Source organism: Cherax quadricarinatus, chromosome 18 (genome assembly GCF_038502225.1).
Source record: "Cherax quadricarinatus isolate ZL_2023a chromosome 18, ASM3850222v1, whole genome shotgun sequence".
Taxonomy (NCBI): Eukaryota; Metazoa; Arthropoda; class Malacostraca; order Decapoda; family Parastacidae; genus Cherax; species Cherax quadricarinatus.
In genome coordinates, this window is record NC_091309.1 from 32,461,970 (window position 1) to 32,488,014 (window position 26,045).

A 26,045-nucleotide genomic window follows, 5' to 3' on the forward strand; every position below is an offset into this window, starting at 1 on the left:
AGAAATACTTCCTAACGTCCCTGTGACTCGTCTGAGTCTTCAGCTTCCAGTTGTGACCCCTTGTCCCTGTGTCCCCTCTCTGGAACATCCTATCTCTGTCCACCTTGTCTATTCCCCGCAGTATCTTGTATGTCGTTATCATGTCTCCCCTGACCCTTCTGTCCTCCAGTGTCGTCAGTCCGATTTCCCTTAACCTTTCCTCGTACGACATTCCCTTGAGCTCTGGGACTAGCCTTGTTGCAAACCTTTGTACTTTCTCTTGTGTGTGTGTGTGTGTGTGTGTGTGTGTGTGTGTGTGTGTGTGTGTGTGTGTGTGTGTGTGTGTGTGTGTGTGTGTGTGTGTGTATGTGTGTGTGTGTGTGTGTGTGTACTCACCTAGCTGAGGTTGCAGGGGTCGAGTCCAAGCTCCTGGCCCCGCCTCTTCACTGGTCGCTGCTAGGTCACTCTCCCTGAACCGTGAGCTTTATCATACCTCTGCTTAAAACTATGTATGGTTCCTGCCTCCACTACATCACTTCCCAAGCTATTCCACTTCCTGACTACTCTGTGGCTGAAGAAATACTTCCTAACATCCCTGTGATTCATCTGTGTCTTAAACTTCCAACTGTGTCCCCTTGTTGCTGTGTCCCATCTCTGGAACATCCTGTCTTTGTCCACCTTGTCAATTCCTCTCAGTATTTTGTATGTCGTTATCATGTCCCCCCTATCTCTCCTGTCCTCTAGTGTCGTCAGGTCGATTTCCCTTAACCTCTCCTCGTAGGACATACCCCTTAGCTCTGGGACTAGTCTTGTTGCAAACCATTGCACTTTCTCTAGTTTCTTTACGTGCTTGGCTAGGTGTGGGTTCCAAACTGGTGCCGCATACTCCAATATGGGCCTAACGTACACGGTTTACAGGGTCCTGAACGATTCCTTATTAAGATGTCGGAATGCTGTTCTGAGGTTTGCTAGGCGCCCATATGCTGCAGCAGTTATTTGGTTGATGTGCGCTTCATGAGATGTGCCTGGTGTTATACTCACCCCAAGATCTTTTTCCTTGAGTGAGGTTTGTAGTCTCTGGCCCCCTTGACTGTACTCCGTATCCGGTCTTCTTTGCCCTTCCCCAATCTTCATGACTTTGCACTTGGTGGGGTTGAACTCCAGGAGCCAATTGCTCGACCAGGTCTGCAGCCTGTCTAGATCCCTTTGCAATTCTGCCTGGTCTTCGATCGAATGAATTCTCATCAACTTCACGTCATCTGCAAACAGGGACACTTCGGATTCTATTCCTTCCGTCATGTCGTTCACAAATACCAGAAACAGCACTGGTCCTAGGACTGACCCCTGCGTGACCCCGCTGGTCACAGGCGCCCACTCTGACACCTCGCCACGTACCATGACTCGCTGCTGTCTTCCTGACAAGTATTCCCTGATCCATTGTAGTGCCTTTCCTTTTATCCTTGCTTGGTCCTCCAGTTTTTGCACTAATCTCTTGTGTGGAACTGTGTCAAACGCCTTCTTGCAGTCCAAGAAAATGCAATCCACCCACCCCTCTCTCTCTTGTCTTACTGCTGTCACCCTGTCATAGAAGGTTTGTGACACAAGATTTCCCGTCCCTGAAACCATGTTGGCTGCTGTTGATGAGATCATTCCTTTCTAGGTGTTCCACCACTCTCTTCCTGATAATCTTCTCCATGACTTTGCATACTATAGATGTCAGTGACACTGGTCTGTAGTTTAGTGCTTCATGTCTGTCTCTTTTTTTAAAGATTGGGACTACATTTGCTGTCTTCCATGCCTCAGACAATCTCCCTGTTTCGATAGATGTATTGAATATTATTGTTAGGGGTACACATAGCGCCTCTGCTCCCTCTCTCAGGACCCATGGAGAGATGTTATCCGGCCCCATTGTCTTTGAGGTATCTAGCTCACTCAGAAGCCTCTTCACTTCTTCCTTCTGTCTCCTCTGTGAACACTTCTTAGAATCTCTTGTTGAGTTCCTCACATACTTCATGGTCATTTCTTGTTGTCTCTCCTCCTTCCTTCCTTAGCCTGATTACCTGGTCCTTGACTGTTGTTTTCCTCCTGATGTGGCTGTATAACAGCTTCGTCTCAGATTGCTCTCCTGTGTGTGTGTGTGTGTGTGTGTGTGTGTGTGTGTGTGTGTGTGTGTGTGTGTGTGTGTGTGTGTGTGTGTGTGTGTGTGTGTTAGTTAGTTAGTTACCATTTTGTCCTGTGTGTGTGTGTGTGTGTGTGTGTGTGTGTGTGTGTGTGTGTGTGTGTGTGTGTGTGTGTGTGTGTATGCGTGTGTATGCGTGTGTGTATGCGTGTGTGTATGCGTGTGTGTATGCGTGTGTGTATGCGTGTGTGTATGCGTGTGTGTATGCGTGTGTGTATGCGTGTGTGTATGCGTGTGTGTATGCGTGTGTGTATGCGTGTGTGTATGCGTGTGTGTATGCGTGTGTGTATGCGTGTGTGTGTGCGTGTGGATGCGTGTGTGTGTGTGTGTGTGTGTGTGTGTGTGTGTGTGTGTGTGTGTGTGTGTGTGTGTGTGTGTGTGTGTGTGTGCGCGCTCACCTATTTGTGGTTGCAGGGGTCGATACATAGCTCCTGGTCCCACCTCTTCACTGATTGCTAATAGGTCCTCTCTCTCCCTGCTCCTTGAGCTATATCAAACCTCGTCTTAAAACTATTTATGGATCCTGCCTCCACTATATCACTTGCCAGACTATTCCATATCCGGACAACTTTATCCACCTTGTCAATTCCTCGCAGTATTTTATATGTCGTTATCATGTCATCCTAAACCCTCCTGTCCTCCAGTGTCGTCAGGCCGAGTTCCAACCTATCTTCGTAGGAAAATCTCCGTAGCTCTGGAACTAGTCTTCTTGCCAACCTTTGTACTTTCTCTTAATTTCTTGACGTGCTTGAGCATGTGTGAGCTACAAACCTGTGCTGCATACTCCAGTATGGGCCTGACGTACATGGTGTACAAAGTCTTGAATGATTCCTTACTGCAGTATCGGAACGCTATTCTCAGGTTTGCTGCAGTAGTTATCTGGTTGATGTGCGATTCAGATGTGCTCAGTATTATACTCACCCCAAGATCCATTTCCTTGAGTGACGTTTGCAGTCTTTGACCACCTAGCCTATACTTTGTCTGCGGTTTTCTTTGCCCTTCCCCGATCTTCACGACTTTGCATTTGGCGGGGTTAAATTCGAAGAGCCAGTTGCTGGACCAAGTATTCCAGCCCGTCCATGTCTCTTTGTGGTCCTTCCTGGTCCTCATCGGATTTAATTTTCCTCATTAACTTCACATCATCTGCAAACAGGGACTCTTCTGAGTCTATCCCTTCCGTCATGTCATTCACATATACCAGAAATAGCACTGGTCCTAGGACTGACCTCTGTGGAGCCCTGCCTGTCACAGGCACCCACTGTGATACCTCATCACGTACCATGTCTCGTTGTTGCCTCCCTGTCAGGTATTCTCTGATCCATTGCGGTGCCCTTCCTGTTATATGCGCCTGATACTCTAGCTTTTGCATTAATCTCCTGTGAGGAACTGTGTCGAAAGCCTTCTTGCAGTCCAAGAAAATGCAATCTACCCACCCCTCTCTCTTGTGTCTTATTTCTGTTACCTTGTCATAAAACTCCAGTAGGTTTGTGACACAGGATTTGCCTTCCATGAATCCGTGCTTACTGTCAATAGCTTGTTCTGTTATAGGTACTCCACCACTCTCCTGATAATCTTCTCCATGACTTTGCATACTATGCACGTCAGTGACACTGGTCTGTAGTTTAATGCCTCTTGTCTGCCTCCTTTCTTAAAAATGGGGACTACATTTGCTGTCTTCCATACCTCAGGTAGTTGCCCAGTTTCAATGGATGGGTTGAAAATTGTGGTTATTGGCACACACAGCATCTCTGCTCCCTCTCTAAGGACCCACGGAGAGATGTCCGGTCCCACCGCCTTTGAGGTATCAAGGTCACTTAGCAACATCTTCACCTCCTCTTCGGTTGTGTGTATTTTATCCAACACCCCTTGGTATATCCCTTGTTGATGTACCCTTCTGTTCTGACCTCCCAGAGACCTCTCTGTCTCCACTGTATGTATGGCCTTAAATCTCACATTGAGCTCCTCACATACTTCTTTGTCATTTCGTGTGAGCTCCCCACCTTCTTTCCTCAGCCTGATTAACTGGTTCTTGACTGTTGTCTTCCTCCTGATGTGGCTACACAAAGCTTCGGGTCGGACATGGCTTTCGATGATATGTCGTTCTCGTACTGTCTCTGGGCCTCCCTCCTTATCTGTGCATACTCGTTTCTGGCTCTTCAACTGATCTCTTTATTTTCCTGGGTCCTTTGTCTTCTGTACTTTTCCCATTCTCTACTGCATTCTGTTTTTGCCTCCCTACACCTTTGGGTAAACCAAGGGGTCGTTCTGGTCATCCCATTATTTCTGTTGCCCTTGGGAACAAACCTTTCCTCTGCCTCCTTGCATTTTGTTGTTACATAGTCCATCATTTCGTTAACTGACTTTCCCACCAATTCTCTTTCCCAATGAACCTCCTGCAGGAAGTTCCTCATACCTATGCAGTAGTCCCTTTTGTAGCTTGGTTTTCCCATCCTACTCCTGTTACCCTCTCCACTTGTAACTCTACTATGTATTCAAAGCTCAGAATCATGTGATCACTAGCTCCAAGGGGCCTTTCACGTGTGATGTCCTCAATGTCTGAGCTACTCAGGATAAACATGAGGTCCAGTCTTGCTGGTTTATCCTCCCCTCTCTCTCTGGCAGTGTCCCTAACATGTTGATGCATGAGGTTTTCCAGTACATCCATCACCTTGGCTTTCCATGTTTTGGGACCCCTGTGTGGCTCCAGGTTTTCCCAATCAATCTCCTTGTGACTGAAATTGCCCACAACTAGTAACTCTGCTCTACCCGTGTGAGCTCTTCTGGTCACCTCAGCTAGTGTGTCCACTATTGCTCTGTTGCTCTCTTCATATTCTCTTGGCCTCCTGCAGTTCTATGTGAGTTATACATCATTGCAATGACTACCTTATGTCCCCCAGACTGAACTGTATCTACTATGTAATCCCCTTCGCCAATTTCGTCCATTCCTTCCAATTACTCAAACCCCCATTGGTTTTTAATTAGCAGTGCAACTCCTCCTTTCCCTCTGCTCCTTCTATCTTTCCTCAAGATCTGATATCCAGGTGGGAAGATTGCATCTGTTATCCCAGTGAGTTTCCCTTCTGTGACTGTTACGATGTCTGGTGATATCTCCTTGATTCTTTCATGTCACTCCTCACATTTATTACATCTGCATTCATATACAAAGCCTTCAACTTTTCTAAAACTGTGGTCTGGGGAGAATGTTGGGGTAGGGGGAGCGGGAGCCCTGGCAGGGACCCATGGGGGGTTGCTGTGTAGGTGGAGTTTGTGATGAGTGGGTTAGAGGGTACAGTGTGTTGGTTTTGGTTTAGATTGTGTGGTTGCATGGGGGTTGTCGTGATTGGGGTCCATTTGTGGGTGGTTCTGAAGGTTGTGGTTGCTCTTCCTCATGAGTCTGGGTTCTCCTGTTTATCTTCGTCATTGCCTCTCATTCCTCCTTACATCTTTGTACCCTCTCTTTCAGTTTTTGCCTTTCTTCTTGTGTTCTGTCTCGATCGAGGTACATCCTCCGGTACTTCAACATGTCCCTTAGTCATGCTTTCTTCTGCAGAATCCTGTTTTGAGCTGATTCTGCCTTGAAAATCACTTTGACTGGCCGGTTTTTCCCTCTTGCAAATCATCCAATTCTCAGAAAATTTGTCAATTGGGTCATGTCGTTTTCTCCTACTGCTTTCATGATACTTTCAATCGTTTCTTTCTCCTCCTGTCTTCTTGCTTCGACTTCCTGGAGCCCACAGACAAGAACCTATCTCTCCCTTTCGTCCTCCCACTGTATTTCCCTTTGCATCCCTTGAGACGATTTAGTTCCTTCCATCGAAGCGTTCCTTCCTTCAGTCTCTTCTCTCGTTGATGTCCCTGTGCTTAGTGGTCTGCCTTTTTTTCCTTCTCAGCATTGCAGTGGAGTGTGCGTGCATGTGTGTGTGTGTGTGTGTGTGTGTGTGTGTGTGTGTGTGTGTGTGTGTGTGTGTGTGTGTGTGTGTGTTAATCAAGATAACTCACTACCTAACAACTATCATCACAGAACATTCATTGCCGACTTTTGGTGTTTGATTGTATACCGTCACTTCAATTTTAAATCACTGAGCTGCCAGCCTGTAAATTATGCCTAGAACTACTTTATGCATTTTCACTTATTGCCATGACTAAAAAGTAGATATTTTTATTTTCTTGAGGTTTTCATTATGATTCGAAGTATGACTTAACAAGACAACGGCTAGCTTATTTTCTCTATTCATAAGTTGAACTTATGGTAATTGGATTTGCGTTCTAGCATAACAGAATAAACTTTCCTCTAGCTGAGAGACATAGGAGCAAATCTCCTCTCACTTGTTTCAATAATTAGGTACCTAAGAGCTAATCAGCTGTCATGGTTTCCATCCTAGGGAAGATTACCTAAAGACCTCAAGGGAAATAAGCTTTGATACTTGGCTTTATTGTGATATACAGGTCTTTTAACTCTCCAAGGTTAGTAACTCCAGGGTCATCTTCCTTAGTCTGTACGTCTTGAAGTTTGTTTCGCTTTCTGTGTGAATACATTTATAAATAATTACTCAAGTCACACAGCTAAGTAGTAGCTTTGCTATTTTTTCCTCAGCCACTAGTGAACTGCTGCATTACTATTACATAATGTGTAATACAATTTACATCTATTCACTTTGTATACATTCTGGGAGGAGGTACATCTCTCTTGCTGTATATCCACTGAGGGCAGCAGTGTCAGTACAATTACTGTATATTTCTCAATATACATATGCACACTTAGGCACTTAGGATTTATTTAAAACTCGGTTTAACAGATTAAATATCCCCGATTGGTAGAGTACAGGCGATATGCAGCCTTAATGACCCTCGTGTACTCGCTAGGCTTGAAACCTAATAAATAAATAAATAAATAAATCACCAACTATAAGGTAATAAACCAATCAGTAAGCCAGATATTATTAAAACATCAATCTCAGTGACAAGTATACAATATAAATATATTCTGTAAACTATTTAAAACAGTGGTATCTTTTTAATCTACAGTTTTTGCGAATAGATCAAATAAATTATTGAGCATGAACTTGGAGCATGGTTAAATAACCTACACTATACACCAAACTTGTGATGTATGATGTTTTACATAAGTATAGAGAAAACTGTAGTAGACCTGCTGGCCCATGCCTGTCTGCTAATATTAACATCTAATCAATAAAGAACAAAAAGACGCATTACAGTGACTGGAACAATATACAAATAACCTGTACACAGGAGAGAGGAGATGACTCTGTTAATGGTCCAAGTCGGACCGAAAAGTCGTCGTAAGCCCCTTTCTCCTATGTGCGGGTTATTTGAGTATTAAGCAACCAGTGGCTAATCTACTTTACCATGTCAGAATAGATAAGTGCAAATTTAAACTACCCTAATTCTTCATCGTCTGCTTTCTTCATGCAGGACGAACAAGGTCGCTTCGACTACGATTGCACGAGTGAGCAGTGTCCTGAAGGTTGCAGTGGCGGACCAGACCAGGGAGAATGCTGCTCCATCTGCTCAGGTACTGTCATTACTGAGATTGTCATGGTTATGTAAACTTCCTAGTAGCAGTAGCAGCAACAGCTTGGCTCATCATATATATATATATATATATATATATATATATATATATATATACATGTCGTGCCGAATAGGCAGAACTTGCGATCTTGGCTTAAATAGCAACGCTCATCTTGCCATATAAGACAAGTGAAAATTTGTGTATGCAATAATTTCGCCAAAATCATTCTGAACCTAACGAAAAAAATATACTTGATTGTGTTTGTTTAGTACTAAATTATTGTAAACGTATTTAAAATATATATAGTTGGGTTAGGCTAAAATAAATTGTTCTTGTTATAATAAGGTTAGGTAAGTTTTCTAAGATCCTTTTGGAGCAAAATTAAAAATTTTACATTAACATTAATGAAAAAATATATCTTTAAACCTATAAGAGAAAATTTTCGAAAGGACTTAATTTTAAATGAGTTCTTGCTAATTGACCAGTTTTACATATTCGGCACGACATATATATATATATATATATATATATATATATATATATATATATATATATATATATATATATATATATATATATATATATATATATATATATATGTTTAGAATTCGTAGAACAGGCGAAATATTCACAAACACTAATCTCTGGTCGAAGGAGACTCGAACCTACGAACCTTGATACAAGGTATGCAGTGCTCTAACCACCCAGGCACACTGGACAACACCTTAGCGTCCAGCCAACGCTAGACGTTTTGATCCAAGACAGCCAGCATTCAGGCAGGTGGCGTTAGCTATTTCATCTCATTCCCTGCATGCATCGACCGACAGGAGATATTTACAATGCTTAGAATTCGCAGAACAGGCGAAATATTCACAAACACTAATCTCTGGTCGTACCACTGCGTATCGTACCGTACCACTGCGAATTCTAAACACTAAAAATCTCCCGTCAGTCGATGCATACAGGGGATGAGATGAAATAGCTACCGCCACCTGCCTGAATGCTGGCTGCCTTGGATCAAAACTTCTAGCGATGGCTGGACTCCAAGGTATTGTCCAGTGTGGTACGGTGGTTAGAGCACTGCGTACCTTGTCCCAACGTTCGTAGGTTCAAGTCTCCTTCGACCAGAGATTAGTGTTTGTATATATATATATATATATATATATATATATATATATATATTTATATTTATTTATTTAATTTATTTATTTAACAAGTCGGCCATTTCCCACCGAGGCTGGGTGACCCAAAAATAAAGAAAAACCCAAAATGTCGTGTGGCTCAGTGCCTCTTGCCTTTCCTCATGCTTGTGTACTGGGACCAATATTTGCAGCCTTTTATAAGTTTCTGGTTACCTGTTCAACGAGTGCCTCCACTCCTTTTTGCAGTACGTATAGGAATACGCTCTCAGACCCTATCCTTTTTATCCTGTCAGGAGCTTTAATTAGTCTCCTTACCATCTCCCTTAATGTGTGAATGTTGTCCAATTTCTGTTGGTTAGTATTTCCACCCATGTTGTCTGCCACTATTAATGTCTCTTCTGCTCAGTTCCTTGTACATCTGTCTGCCGTCTAGTGTGGGCGCTACTCTCTCCTCAATACTCTCACCAAGTACAGCAATGTTAGGGTACTATGTTGGCTATGCGTCAACAACATTATGATTTACTCATGCATAAAAACGAGAAGCTTCCATAGAGAACCTGGCATATAAAGTATTCTTAGGCACTATCTATTAAGTATTCACTAAGCATTGTTGGTTCATATTGCTACATATCATTAGCAGCAGCACATGACTAATCTAAGGGCAATGTGTTGCACTTCTTAGCTATTATAGTTGGAAATACTTTTACCGAGTTTCCCATACAAGGGTTCAGTACACCAGTGGTTACTTAATCATCTTACAGAACCTGGTGTCAGGATTCATTCTGCAGTTTGAAGCGGAAGTGAGCACCCGGCTGCCTCCTGCCTTGTAACCTTCAGTGTCCTCTTTCCTCTGCTTCAGTAATCCAGTAGCTTCTCGCAGACTTCTTAAAATCAGATACTTTCGTGATTACTACGAGTTACTCAAAATTTAAAGATGGTTCCTTAGAGATCCCTTGGTGGTGGATTGATGTTTAGTGGCTGCTTGGTGTTTGGTGGTTACCTGGTGATTTCTTGGTGTTTGTTAGGTGGTTGCTTGGAGGTTCCATGACGATTTTTGTCTGTGTGGGTGGTTAGTGTGTAAACAGCGCTGACAATCCGTGGGTGGATCCGTGTTTACACAGCTTTTAGCTCTTCTCTCTGTGTGTGTTTCCCGGAGTCTGTGCAATTATCACAGTTGCCGTATCCTCATATATCCTCTCTTTCTCTCTACTCAATCTCGTCTCCAACTCTAGCATATAATTTTTCCCATTTGTTTTTCGTTCGTTTCTGAATGCTTGAAATATTATATAAACTGCAATATTTATTTTCTTAGGTTAGGTTAGGTTAACTTACATTATCTTACATTTTCGTATAAATGATTGACAATAACGAAATAAAAAGCTGAGGGGTTATGTCCGGTAGCCCTGGCGTACTGCAGTACCTTAGATTACTATTACATTCATGAGGGAGCGCAAAACCCGTAGCGGAATACACAGCGTCTTGGGAGAATGGAAGGCATTCAGACTAGATTCAAAGAATTCGAGCACAGAGCATATTTCTTAGATGATAAGCTCCTCAGTAACATCAAGGAACCTTGACGGGGAGGTATCTTAGATGAACAGCTCCTCAGTAACATCCAGAAACCTCTCTTGACGGGGTAGTATCTTAGACTTGGGGTTAACAATCTTCTCACAGCTCATAACCCTTTACATAGACATCAACAACACGATCCACTACGTAGACTTCAACAACATGGCCCACCACGTAAACCTCAACATAACCCACTATGTAGACCTCAACAACATGACCAACTATGTAGACCTCAACAACATGACCCACTACGTAGACCTCAATATAACCCACTATGTAGACCTCAACAACATGACCAACTACGTAGACCTCAAAAACATGACCCACTACGTAGACCTCAACATGACCCACTATATAACCCTCAACAACATGACCCATTACACAGACCTCAACAACATGACCCACTATGTAGAGCTGAACGACATGACCCACTATGTAGAGCTGAACAACATGACCCACTACACAGACCTCAACAACATGACCTACTACATAGACCTCAACATGACCCACTGCGTAGACCTCAACAACATGACCCACTACGTAGATCTCAACATGACCCACCACGGAGACCTCAACAACATGACCCACTATGTAGACCTCAATAACATGACCCACTACATAGACCTCAACAACATGACCCACCACGTAGACCTCATCAACATGACTCACTACGCAGATCTCAACATGACCCACTACGTAGACCTCATCAACATGACCCACTATGTAGACCTCAACATGACCCACTACATAGACCTCAATACCATGACCCACTACGTAGACCTCAACAACATGACCCGCTACGTAGACCTCAACAACATGACCCACTACATAGACCTCAACAAATGACCCACTACAAAGACCTCAACAATATGACCCACTACGTAGACCTGAACAACATGACCCACTACACAGACCTCAACATGACCCACGACGCAGACCTCAACATGACCCACTACGTATACCCCAGCAACCTGACCCACTACATAGACCTCAACAACATGACCCACAACGTACTCATCAACATGACCCACTACGTACGCCTCAACATGACCCACTACGTACACCTCAACAACCTGACCCACTACACAGATCTCAACAACATGACCCACTACATAGATCTCAACAACATGACCCACTACATAGATCTCAACATGACCCACTACGCAGACCTCAACATGACCCACTATATAGACCTCAACAGCATGACACAATACGTAGACCTCAACAACATGACCCACTACGTACACCTCAACATGACCCACTACGTAGACCTCATCAACATGACCCACTACGTAAACCTCAACAACATGACCCACTACTTAGACGTTAACAATGACTCACTATGTAGACCTCAAGAGCATGACCCACTACGTAGACTTCAACATGACCCACTAAGTAGACCTCAACATGACCCACTATGTAGACCTCAACAACATAACCCACTATGTAGACCTCAAAAACATGACCCACTACATAGACCTCAACAACGTGACCCACTCCATAGACCTCAACAATATGACCCACTAAGTAGACCTCAACAACATGACCCACTAGGTAGACCTCAACAACATGACCCACTACGTAGACATCAACAACATGACCCACTACGTAATCTCAACAACATGACAGCTATGTAGACCTCAACATGACCCACTACGTAGACCTCAACAACATGACCCACTACGCAGACCTCAACAACATGACCCACTACATAGACTTCAGCAACATGAACCACTACGTAGACCTCAACAACATGACCCACTACATAGAACACAACAATATGACCCACTACGTAGACCTCAACAACATGACCCACTAGGAAGACCTCAACAACATGTCCCAATACGTAATCTCAAAAACATGACCCACTACGTAGACCTCAACAGCATGACCCACTACATAGACCTCAACATCGCCCACTACGTAGACCTCAACAACATGACCCACTATGTAGACCTCAACAACATGACCCACTACGTAACCTCAACATGACCCACTACACAGACCTCAACATGACCCACAACGTAGACCTCAACAACATGACCTACTACGCAGAACTCAAAATGACCCACTACGCAGACCTCGACAACATGACCAACTATGTAGATCTCAACAACATGACCCACTACGTAGACCTCAACAACATGGCCCACTACGTAGACCTCAACATGACCCACGACGTAGACCTTAACATGACCCACTATGTAGACCTTAACATCATGCCCCACTACGTAGACCTCAACAACATGACCCACTATGTAGACCTCAACAACATGACCTACTACGTAGATCTCAGCAACATGACTCACTACGTAGACCTCAACAACATGACCCACTACACAGACCTCAATATGACCCACAACGTACACTTCAACGTGACCCACGACGTAGACCTTAACATGACCCACTATGTAGACCTCAACATCATGCCCCACTACGTAGACCTCAGCAATATGACCCACTACGTAGACCTCAACAACATGATCCACTATGTAGACCTCAACAACCTGACCCACTACATAGATCTCAACAACATAACCCACCACATACATCTCAACAACATGACCCCTATGTTACAAAAAACGCGATTCTAAAAGCTTAAGAGATCTCCAGTGAATACTAGAAAGGACTGCCCTTCTAGCATCCAGCCTGTTACTGGGTTTTCGTAACAATTAGTCAGTATCCTTGTCCTATTATCCATTAGAATTCAGTATGATTCAATAGTGCTTCAGGATTAAAACTGGTAGGCTACTAACTAGATAAATTAAAATTTAATAAATTTATTAATTACCGTCTAGAGGTATATCATATTAAATTAAATCAATCACAGTAATCAAAATAATATTAATCACTTCTCTCGGGTACAGTATTATTGTGCTGAAAGCACATATCACATTTATAAGTCTTAAGTACCGTCTGGTACATTAACATTTAATAAGATATTACAAATATGTATAAGTAAGTTTGTTTGTATGTGTGTAAGTGCTCTAAGTAGTTCGCTATGTCTCACGACTCGACTAGACTTAAACAAGTGACTGACAAAGTCCTCAAATAAACTAACTTCTTGACCGACTGGCAACCAGAACAGTCTGCTTGAACAACAAAAATAATGCTAAGCCCAATAGCAATATAACAAGCAACTGCAACACAGAATCAGGAACAAGGAGATAATATAACGACAATAAGTAGGGACCATCAGCAGATCCTTCACAAAAGTCACAAAACTCCCATACTACTGAATCTAAGTTCAGCATAAGAAAATCCCCGACTGTGACAATACACAGATACCAGTACAAGTTAGGTCAGAAGCTACAGCTCAGGACCTGAGTTGTTTAGAGTGTCTATGCGACACACAACCTCAGTACAACGTCGAAAATCACTAAGTCTAAACAATGTTCTGTGAACAGAGTCTCCAGAACTAACAATAATGATACAAGAGACGATCTTCCAACAAGAGCCAATAAGGGAGATTAAGGCACATCTTGTCTGGAATATGTCCAACCACCCAGCGAGTCTAGACCAGACTGAATACTTCAGGCGAGGTGAGAACACCCCCCTCGATCACGTGATAACTCAGAAAGCAACAGAGTAACGAGCAGAGTAACGAGCCACAAGCGATAATTACAGTAGTTAGACAATCAAGACTTGAACTATGAGCATATAATATATGTGTTACATCCTACCTAACAAAAGGAAACTAAGTTAAGTAATAATATAAAGTCATATATTTACGATTTAGCTATTATCGCAAATATAAGCAATATAAAATTATATGAAAAGGTAATATACATGTATTATATATAAATAATATACATTGCAACCCATTCAGGGGTTGCAACACCCCCCCCAACACAACAAACGGTCGCACTAGGAGTTGCATTAATGTCTTTCACATTATTACTGAATACTCAGGTTACTTTACTAACACAATTTAATATAAACATTAATCAGAGTCACTCTTGTGCCAAACACTTCTATAATTTTTTAGTGTCTATATTGCTAAGTTATGCCCCTAGTACTAGGGCAGTACACAGTATCGTATCTCTGCATACTTGTGGTTATGTACATCAGTGTAGAGACAGGATAGCGTAGACAAGCATGACACGTTGAGGCTCGATCATAGTAGAGGAGACTGCATTCCACTCTTAAGTATTGGTTGTGGAATGCTATGCTGTATAGACATCTGAGTATTAAACAGCTTAAGGTGTGTAGTGAGGGGAGGGGGGGGTCTGCGGCAGGACTGTGTTCCGTCACGCAGTACATCGCCCACACAACACTACCCACTCATCACTCAGCTTCTGTCTCCAACTCTCACACATATCACCACTACTGTGAATATATAAATGGATTAATTAAACATAAATATATATAGTTAATATGGGCTGGAGGGATTACGTTACTTTACTGAATTTGACATAGCAAGTAACAAAAGGTATTTGGGCATTAAAATCACGTTAATTTAAAATTGGGAAGTGCCCAAATACACGTCAAAATGTTCCAAGGACACCACAAGAGCTAGAGCCTCTTTCTCAATAGTAGCATCATTTTTCTGGTGTCGTTTAAGCTTAGATGAATAGTAACATACAGGATGGAGAATATCAGTTGATGTTGACTGTTGGAGCAGCACAACACCCAGTGCATAACACTCGCATCTATATGTAAAAAGGGAAGATTGAAATTAGGACTCAACACTGGAGCAGAGGAAAGCAGATGCTTCAACCTTTTGAAGAAATCTGAACAATCACTAGTCCAGATGAACTGAACTTTGCTACTAGTGAACACAGTGAGAGGTGTAGGAGGAGGTGTGTGTGCTGGCTTGCCTGTCACTTGACACACCTGGCAACGTCGCACATGATCAGCTACTGTTTCCTTCATCTTTGGCCAAGTAAAATGTTTTACCAGTTTACCGAGTGTCTTCTTGACACCCAAATGTCCTCCAATGGGACTATTGTGAGCAAAATCAATGGCTTGTTCACGAAATGTAACTGGTAACACTACGAGATGCTTGACTGTGGTGGAAACACTATCAGCTGACAACTTACATGTATTTTTCTCCATCAGTACACCGTTACTATAATAGTAACAATTATCGAGATCCATTGCTTCACTCTCAGTAACTGCTATATCTCTCAGTCTTTCCAGTGACTGATCAACAAACTGATCCTTGATTAAATCATCATGAGTTAGAAATTTATCGTCAGTTGTGTCCTGACTAGGTTGATGACCGTGGGGAGTTGGTATTAATGACCCTGGGTGCAGAGCGTCACTAAACAACATATTCAAGCCCAAATCATTGTCATCCACTAACTCTACAGGAGACAAGGATGGTTTTTGAATCTTTGACATAGCTCTAGTAATTGCGCTGAGAGGAAATAAAATAGGTTTCTCTTTACAAGCTTCAATGGCATAATTATCATCAGTGTTATTATCAATCACAAGTGGTTCTTTACATATACCAGCATGAAGGATATCGTTCCCTATCAACAAGTCCACTGACCTGATGGGAAATACACCACTGGATATACCCACTGAAATATAACCAGTATAATAGCTTGTTTCAATGTAAACTTTATGAAGAGGTACTTTTATAACAGCCCCACCATAGGCTTCTAACAATACATCTATCTTGCAATAGGTATCATCAGTTATGGGCAGTACATCTTCTCTCAATAAGGTGAGATAACTGCCAGTGTCTCTGAAAGTAATTATCTCAGATGTGATTCGTCAAATCCTTCTTTACCTCTCGAAAAGTAAGGACTCATCGCTGAACGAATCTTTTCGTCAGATACACTCTCTGACGCTAGTCATCTATCCTGAGTAACATTATCTAAAACAGTAGGATCAGAGGTATTACTAGGATTTTGGTGCCTTTGTTGCTTGGAAGAAGATACAACTTGAGTGGGGGCGCCAGCCGCACGACTGCTTCTCGTATCTCTTTCTAACTTATAGCAATACTCTCTAGCATGTCCTTTTCTGTTACAATAGGTACATTTAGCTTTCTTCTCGATATCAGATTTCTGTCTAGCCACAGAGACAGATACAGGATTGTGAGTTTTCCTGGTAAAGGTATGAGAAGTTACAGTAGCAGATACATCAGGCCGGCAATGAGCAGCTGATTTAGGTTGCCAACTTCTAGGACAACTTTTAGTTACCTTGTTTCTGTGTGTTTTAGTACGTACAAGTTTTTGAGAAATCTCGTAATTGTCTGCTAATGCTGCAGTTTCCAGAATATCCGAGGTAGTATTATCGATCAGATATTCTTGTATGTCAGCAGACATACAGTTGTTAAACTCTTTGTGTAGTAACAACTGAACAAGGCTGTCATAGTTGTTACACTTGGCAGACCTACACCACCTCTCAAATGTAACTTTTTTCTCACGAGCAAACTCTACACAAGTTTGATCTTGTCGTCGTTGTAACGTACGAAATGCGCTTTGATAACTTACAGGTAACAAGTTATACGTCTCTAGAATAGTTTGCTTGACAGCGTCATAACTAATGTACTTGGCAAATGGTAAAGCAGCAGTACAAGTTTGAGCCCTTCCTGTCAAAGCTGTGTGCAACAAGGTAGCCCAGTGCTTACGCAGCCAGTTCATAGCATGTGCCTGGTTCTCAAACACATCAAAATAGGTGTCTAAGTCACTCTCAAAAACCTTAGGAACCAAGGATGCAGCTTTCTGCACATTAAATGTGTCCTGTGATCTATCAGTCTGTTGTCTTTCCAGACGAACATTTTCTCTCTGGAAATCTTTGTTCAATTTCCTCTGTGCCTCTATTTGTGCAGTCTGCAACATAATGAGGCATTCAAACCTCTCAAACTGTTCCTGAGAGATAGGGCCAGTGGGTAATGGAGGAGTAGGGAAATTAACATGTCTTTCTGGACTGTCCTTAGGTCGGAAACTTCGTCCAGCCATCCCTAGAGAGTCTAGATCTTGTCTAGGATAAGTAGATACAGGTGTAGCATACATGGTACTAGTATGAGGCTGAGTCATCCTACCAGCTACACTCTGTACTATTGTGTCAGTGAGGCGGGAAGGTGTGAGCGGAGGTTCACTAGGCTCAGACACTTCTGCCATAGTTGCTCTTTCTTCTAAGTAATCAAATAGTCATACTTCCTAATTGTGACACTAGGCTTTCTGAATCTGAATCATAATCAGACATCTCTGTATGAGCAGGAAACAATATATCTTTGATTAACGCTCTGACAGTTTCTGTGGTGTAATTCCTGTTATACGTCACACCGAGATATTTGGCTACTTGCCAACACGTCTGAAGTTTTAATGTACTCAACTCACAGAGTCAGAGTATCAATTAACTGTTTCACTTTGGCATACATCACGAAAATAAGTGTACTACGAGAGAGTGATTATGGGAAACTATAATCCTAATAGGAATTTTAGTGTTGGTGGTCTTAGAGCTAGAACTCATAAACAGTATTTCCATCTCCTTGGATCAAGAGACTCAGTCAGGTACAATTTCTCCAACACCTTGGATCAAGAGCCTCCCGGACAGGCCCCCATTTGTTACAAAAAATGCGATTCTAAAAGCTTAGAGATCTCCAGTGAATACTAGAAAGGACTGCCCTTCTAGCATCCAGCCTGTTACTGGGTTTTCATAACAATTAGTCAGCATCCTTGTCCAATTATCCATTAGAATTCAGTATGATTCAATAGTGCTTCAGGATTAAAACTGGTAAGCTACTAACTAGATAAATTAAAATTTAATAAATTTATTAATTATCGTCTAGAGGTATATCATATTAAATTAAATTAATCACAGTAATCAAAATAATATTAATCACTTCTCTCGGGTACAGTATTATTGTGCTGAAAGCACATATCACATTTATAAGTCTTAAGTACCATCTGGTACATTAACATTTAATAAGATATTACAAATATGTACAAGTAAGTTTGTGTGTATGTGTGTAAGTGCTCTAAGTAGTTCGCTATGTCTCACGACTCGACTAGACTTAAACAAATGACTGACAAAGTCCTCAAATAAACTAACTTCTTGACCGACTGGCAACCAGAACAGTCTGCTTGAACAACAAAAAGAATGCTAAGCCCAATAGCAATATAACAAGCAACTGCGACACAGAATCAGGAACAAGGAGATAATATAACGACAATAAGTAGGGACCTGGAGGTTATTCCGGGGATCAACGCCCCCGCGGCCCGGTCCATGACCAGGCCTCCCGATGGATCAGGGCCTGATCAACTAGGCTGTTACTGCTGGCCGCATGCAGTCCAACGTACGAGCCACAGCCCGGCTGATCCGGCACTGACTTTAGGTATCTGTCCAGCTCTCTCTTGAAGGCAGCCAGGGGTTTATTGGCAATTCCCCTAATGCTTGATGGGAGGCTGTTGAACAGTTTTGGGCCCCGGACACTTATGGTGTTTTCTCTTAGTGTACCAATGGCGCCCCTACTTTTTATTGGGGGCATTTTGCATCGCCTGCCCAGTCTTTTACTTTCGTAGGGAGTGATTTCTGTGTGCAGATTTGGGACCATTCCTTCCAAGATTTTCTAAGTGTAGATTATGATATATCTCTCCCTCCTGCGTTCCAACGAGTACAAGTCAAGTGCTTCCAAGCGTTCCCAGTAGTTAAGGTGCTTGACAGAACTTATACGTGCAGTAAAGGATCTCTGTACACTCTCTAGATCTGCGATTTCACCTGCTTTGAATGGAGATGTTAATGTACAGCAGTATTCCAGCCTAGAGAGAACAAGTGATTTGAAAAGGATCATCATGGGCTTGGCATCTCTCGTTTTGAAAGTTCTCATTATCCATCCTATCATTTTCTTTGCACGTGCGATCGTGGCACTGTTGTGATGCTTGAAAGTGAGATCCTCAGACATTACTACTCCCAGGTCCCTTACATTATTTTTCCGCTCTATTGTATGGCCGGAGTCAGTAGTATACTCTGTTCTAGTTATTATCTCCTCCAGTTTTCCATAACGGAGTAGTTGGAATTTGTCCTCATTGAACATCATATTGTTTACCGTTGCCCACTGGAAAACTTTGTTTATATCTTGGAGGTTAACAGCGTCCTCAGCAGATGACAGCCTCATGCAGATCCTAGTATCATCCGCAAAGGATGATACAGTGCTGTGGTGTATATCTCTGTTTATGTCTGATATGAGGATAAGGAATAAGATGGGGGCGAGTACTGTGCCTTGTGGAACAGAGCTCTTCACTATGGCAGCCTCCGATTTAACTCTGTTGACCACTACTCTTTGTGTTCGATTTGTTAGGAAGATTTGTCAGCAGATCCTTCACAAAAGTCACAAAACTCCCATACTACTGAATCTAAGTTCAGCATAAGAAAATCCCCGACTGTGACAATACACAGATACCAGTACAAGTTAGGTCAGAAGCTACAGCTCAGGACCTGAGTTGTTTAGAGTGTCTATGCGACACACAACCTCAGTACAATGTCGAAAATCACTAAGTCTATACAATGTTCTGTGAACAGAGTCTCTAGAACTAACAATAATGATACAAGAGAAGATCTTCCAACAAGAGCCAATAAGGGAGATTAAGGCACACCTTGTCTGGAATACGTCCAACCACCCAGCGAGTCTAGACCAGACTGAATACTTCAGGCGAGGTGAGAACACCCCCCATCGATCACGTGATAACTCCGTGGACAGCTGTAGCTCAGCAACAGAAGCCGGCAGAGTAATGAGCCACAAGCGATAATTACAGTAGTTAGACAATCAAAACTTGAACTATGAGCATATATGTGTTACATCCTACCTAACAAAAGGAAACTAAGTCAAATAATAATATAAAGTCATATATTTACGATTTAGCTATTATCGCAAATATAAGCAATATAAAATTAAAAGAAAAGGTAATATACATGTATTATATATAAATAATATACATTGCAACCCATTCAGGGGTTGCAACACCCTACATAGATCTCAACAACATGACCCACTACATAGGCCTCAACGTGACCCACTACATAGACCTCAACAACATGACACACCATGCAGACCTTAACAACATGACCCACTACTTACACCTCAACATGACCCACTATGCAGACCTCAACAACATAGCCCACTAAGTAGACCTCAACAACATGACCCACTATGTAGACCTCAACAACATGACCCACTACGCAGACATCAACAACATGACCCACTACGTAGACTTCAACACGAACCACTACGTAGACCTCAACATGAACCACTACAGAGACCTCAACAACATGACCCACTACGTAATCTCAAAAGCATGAGCCACTACGTAGACCTCAACAGCATGACCCACTACATAGACCTCAACATGACCCACTATGTAGACCTCAACAACATCACCCACTACGTAGAGTAGACCTCAACAACATGGCCCACTACGTAGACCTCAACATGACCCACGACGCAGACCTCAACAACATGACCCACTACACAGACCTCAACATGACCCACAACGTAGACCTCAACAACATGACCCACTACGTAGAACTCAACAACATGACCCACTACGTAGACCTCGACAACATGACCAACTATGTAGATCTCAATAACATGACCCACTATGTAGACCTCAACATGACCCACTACGTAGACCTCAACAACATGACCTACGTAGATCTCAGCAACATGACTCACTACGTAGACCTCAACAACATGACCTACTACACAGACCTCAACAATATGACCCACAACGTACACTTCAACGTGACCCACTATGTACACCCCAACATGACCCACTATGTACACCTCAACAACCTGACCCACTACATAGATCTCAACAACATAACCCACTACATACATCTCAACATTACCCCTACATAGATCTCAACATGACCCAGGAATCGCGGGAAGAACTAAAAGCCATAAATGAAATCGAAAGAAACCCAAAGTATTTCTTCTCCTATGCCAAATCAAAATCGAGAACAACGTCCAGTATTGGGCCCCTACTTAAACAAGATGGGTCCTACACAGATGACAGCAAGGAAATGAGTGAGCTACTCAAGTCCCAATAGACCTCAACAACATGGCCCACTACGTAGACCTCAACATGACCCACGACGCAGACCTCAACAACATGACCCATTACGTAGACCTCAACAACATGACCCACTACGTAGACCTCGACAACATGACCAACTATGTAGATCTCAACAACATGACCCACTATGTAGACCTCAACAACATGACCCACTACGTAGACCTCAACAACATGACCTACTACGTAGATCTCAGCAACATGACTCACTACGTAGACCTCAACAACATGACCTACTACACAGACCTCAACAATATGACCCACAACGTACACTTCAACGTGACCCACTACGTACACCCCAACATGACCCACTATGTACACCTCAACAACCTGACCCACTACATAGATCTCAACAACATAACCCACTACATACATCTCAACATGACCCCTACATAGATCTCAACATGACCCACTACATAGACCTCAACATGACACACTACGTAGACCTTAACAACATGACCCGCTACTTACACCTCAACATGACCCACTACGCAGACCTCAACAACATAGCCCACTAAGTAGACCTCAACAACATGACCCACTATGTAGACCTTAACAACATGACCCACTACGCAGACTTCAACAACATGACCCACTACGTAGACTTCATCACGAACCACTACGTAGACCTCAACAACATGAACCACTACAGAGACCTCAACAACATGACCCACTACGTTGACCTCAACAACATGACCCACTACGTTGACCTCAACAACATGACCCACAACTTGCACTTCAACATGACCCACTATGCAGAACTCAATATGACCCACTGCGTAGATCTCAACAACATGACCCACTACGTAGACCTCAACATGACCCACTAGGTAAACCTCAACGTGACCCATTATGTAGACCTCAACAACTAGACCCACTATGTAGACCTCAACATGACCCACTACGTAGACCTCAACAACATGACCCACTACGCAGACCTCAACAACATGACCCACTACGTAGACCTTAGCAACATGGCCCACTATGTAGACCTGAACATGACCCACTACATAGACCTCAACAACATGACTCACAACATAGACCTCAAAAACATGACCCGTTGCGTAGTCCTCAACAACATAACCCACTACATAGACCTCAACAACATTACCCACTACATAGACCTCAACAACATGACCCAATACGTAGACCTCAACAGCATGACCCATTACGTAGACCTCAACGACATGACCCGCTACGTAGAGCTCAACAACATGACCCACTACGTAGACCTCAGCAGCATGACCCACTACGTAGACCTCAACAACATGACCCACTACGCAACCTCAACATGACCCACTACGTAGACCTCAATAGCATGACCCAGTACGTAGACCTCAACAACATGACCCACTACGTAGACCTCAACAACATGACCCACTACGCAGACATCAACATGACCCACTACGTAGACCTCAATAGCATGACCCAGTACGTAGACCTCAGCAACATGACCCACTACGTAGACCTCAACAACATGACCCGCTACATACGCCTCAGCAACCAACCAATATTTTTTTTATTATGACATATTTTCAGTTTAAATCAATTTCAATGTACTGTCAACATATGTTTGTCGATTATACGTAGTACAATTCCTTAAAATGACAGAAGAGGAAAAATATGATGCAATAAATTATATAAACGTTGTTCTTTTACATATGAAACGCTACACGTGTCTTAGCCGGTATTGCGTACCATTAATAATCATAATGAGAGTTGTGTGACAGCAACACTATGGTATCATGGCATAAGACAAGTCTTCTGCAATTTCTGTGCTAAACAAGTGTTTAACATACCCTACTTCCACAAGTGGGCGACGCTCATCTAAGACCACAACTCCACCTGCTTCATCTCAACTCTTGTACATAAGGTCTGGCCACATGCCTATGTTGCAGGCTTGAGGGACTGGCTACCTCCCGCCGAGGGGTGACGGACTGATCACGTCATGACTAATCCTATTGCTTCCAACATTGTTTTTCTTCAATTACATTTACAAAGCACTAGAAACTTTTGCTTAATCAGCGCTTCAAATATGTTTCTTTCTAACATAACGTAACAAATTTACACTATCAATACTAACTTGTTACTATGGTGACCAATTCACTCTACTGTTAATTTCGTCATAATCACAACGCAGGTAAAACTGTTCAAAATCTGTTTTACACACTCAGGAATCCATGTCCATGAAACGCTCCAAATCATCAACCAGGAATGTGACCAAATTTAGACGAAGGAAATAACCGCACCAATAATGCCGAAAGAAAGGCAGGCAAGCACCTTGTGGGGAGGCTGACTTATGGAATATTATTTAGGCACAGGCACACATAGGTACAATTATCATACACAGCATAAATTACCTAACCTAATCCTCCCAGAGAAGATGCCTCCCTACCCCTAGACACAAACCACAAATTTCACCACCCAGTTAATTAAGCTGACCCAGCGTCGGGACACTACCTCAAGCAGTCTCTTCACCTGTATTCCACTTAAGAACGTTTCCGCATTAAATACACGAGTTTTACAAATGTATGTATTATCATTAAGGTCTTTTGCTTTCTATCGCACACCCTCCCTTGCACTCCACTCTTCTCCATCTCTCTCTCTCTCTCTCTCTCTCTCTCTCTCTCTCTCTCTCTGGGATATTCATGCTCTTCTACACACATCGCGGCTTCTTTCACCTGGTGTTTCCCTATTTTTCCACATTTCTCATCAGCCTTAAACTCGTTTAATCTTTTGTTTGACAGAATTCTTTATCTTTTAGTTTGGTGTTTCCTTCAAGGAAGAATCAACCTGACTCCACTAAATATTACAAACACCAGAACAACCAGACTACCTAAACTAATCACGGTACAACTACATGCAACTCTTACTAATACATGCAACTCTTACTAATACATGCAACTCTTACTAATACATGCAACTCTTACTAATACATGTAACTCTTACTAATACATGTAACTCTTACTAATACATGCAACTCTTACTAATACATGCAACTCTTACTAATACATGCAACTCTTACTAATACATGTAACTCTTACTAATACATGTAACTCTTACTAGTACATGCAACTCTTACTAATACATGTAACTCTTACTAATACATGTAACACTTACTAATACATGTAACACTTACTAATACATGTAACTCTTACTAATACATGTAACTCTTACTAAAACATGTAACTCTTACTAAAACATGTAACTCTTACTAATACATGTAACTCTTACTAAAACATGTAACTCTTACTAATACATGTAACTCTTACTAAAACATGTAACTCTTACTAATACATGTAACTCTTACTAAAACATGTAACTCTTACTAATACATGTAACTCTTACTAAAACATGTAACTCTTACTAAAACATGTAACTCTTACTAATACATGTAACTCTTACTAATACATGTAACTCTTACTAATACATGTAACTCTTACTAATACATGTAACTCTACTAATACATGTAACTCTTACTAATACATGTAACTCTTACTAATACATGTAACTCTTACTAATACATGTAACTCTTACTAATACATGTAACTCTTACTAATACATGTAACTCTTACTAATACATGTAACTCTTACTAATACATGCAACTCTTACTAATACATGTAACTCTTACTAAAACATGTAACTCTTACTAATACATGTAACTCTTACTAAAACGTGTAACTCTTACTACTGCATCCAACTGTTACAACTAGATGTAACTGTTACAACTAGATGTAACTGTTACAACTAGATGTAACTGTTACAACTAGATGTAACTGTTACAACTAGATGGAACTGTTACTAGATGTAACTGTTACAACTAGATGGAACAAGAATAAGCAGCTACAGGAGCAGGGCAGCAGTAATCGTTAGCCAATAATTTCGCCAGTATTAAATTTAAGAACAAAATCTTCAGTGTACAACAACACAAATGAACTACCTACCTTTATCTTCGTAAAACATAAATGGCATAAAAAACTAGGATTAAAAACAACATTTCATACATAAATGCCCTGCTCAAAGAAATAGTTTATTCAAAACGTTCAGGAAAACACGTACTCAGGACCTTTTAGCCACTGAAATAATATAAATCTAAAATCATGACCCTTAGCTCTATAACTAGTCTTGTTGCATACCTTTGCACTTTCTCAAATTTCTTGACTTGTTTGACCAGGTGTGGGTTCCAAACTGCTGCTGCGTATTCCAATATGGGCCTGGTGTATATGGTGTACCGTGTCTTGAACGATACCTTACTGAGGTATAGGAACGCTATTCTTTGGTTTGCCAGGCGCCCATATGCTGCAGCAGTTATCTGGTTGATATGCGCCTCAGGAGATGTGCTCGGTATTATACTCACCCCAAGATCCTTTTCCTTGAGTGAGGTTTGCAGTCTTTGATCACCTAGCCTATACTCTGTCTGCGGTCTTCTCTGCCCTTCGCCGATTTTCATGACTTTGCATTTGGCGGGGTTAATTAAATTCGAGGAGCCAGTTGCCGGACCAGGCTTACAGCCGGTCCAAGTCTCTTTGTAGTCCTGCCTGATCTTCGTCCGATTTATTTCTCCTCATTAACTTCACATCATCTACAAACAGGGACACTTCTGAGTCTAACCCTT

At 42.0% G+C, this 26,045-nt stretch overlaps 1 protein-coding gene across 1 annotated transcript in view; it reads left to right on the forward strand.

Moving 5' to 3' along the window:
* The window catches only part of LOC128689485 (chordin-like protein 2), a 468,423-nt gene that overhangs the window by 277,152 nt on the left and 165,226 nt on the right, over positions 1-26,045 (forward strand). Inside the window, exon 3 of the mRNA XM_070086387.1 lies at positions 7,592-7,691. Within this exon, the coding sequence (XP_069942488.1) occupies positions 7,592-7,691 (100 nt within the window). The remainder of the gene's footprint in view (positions 1-7,591; positions 7,692-26,045) is intronic.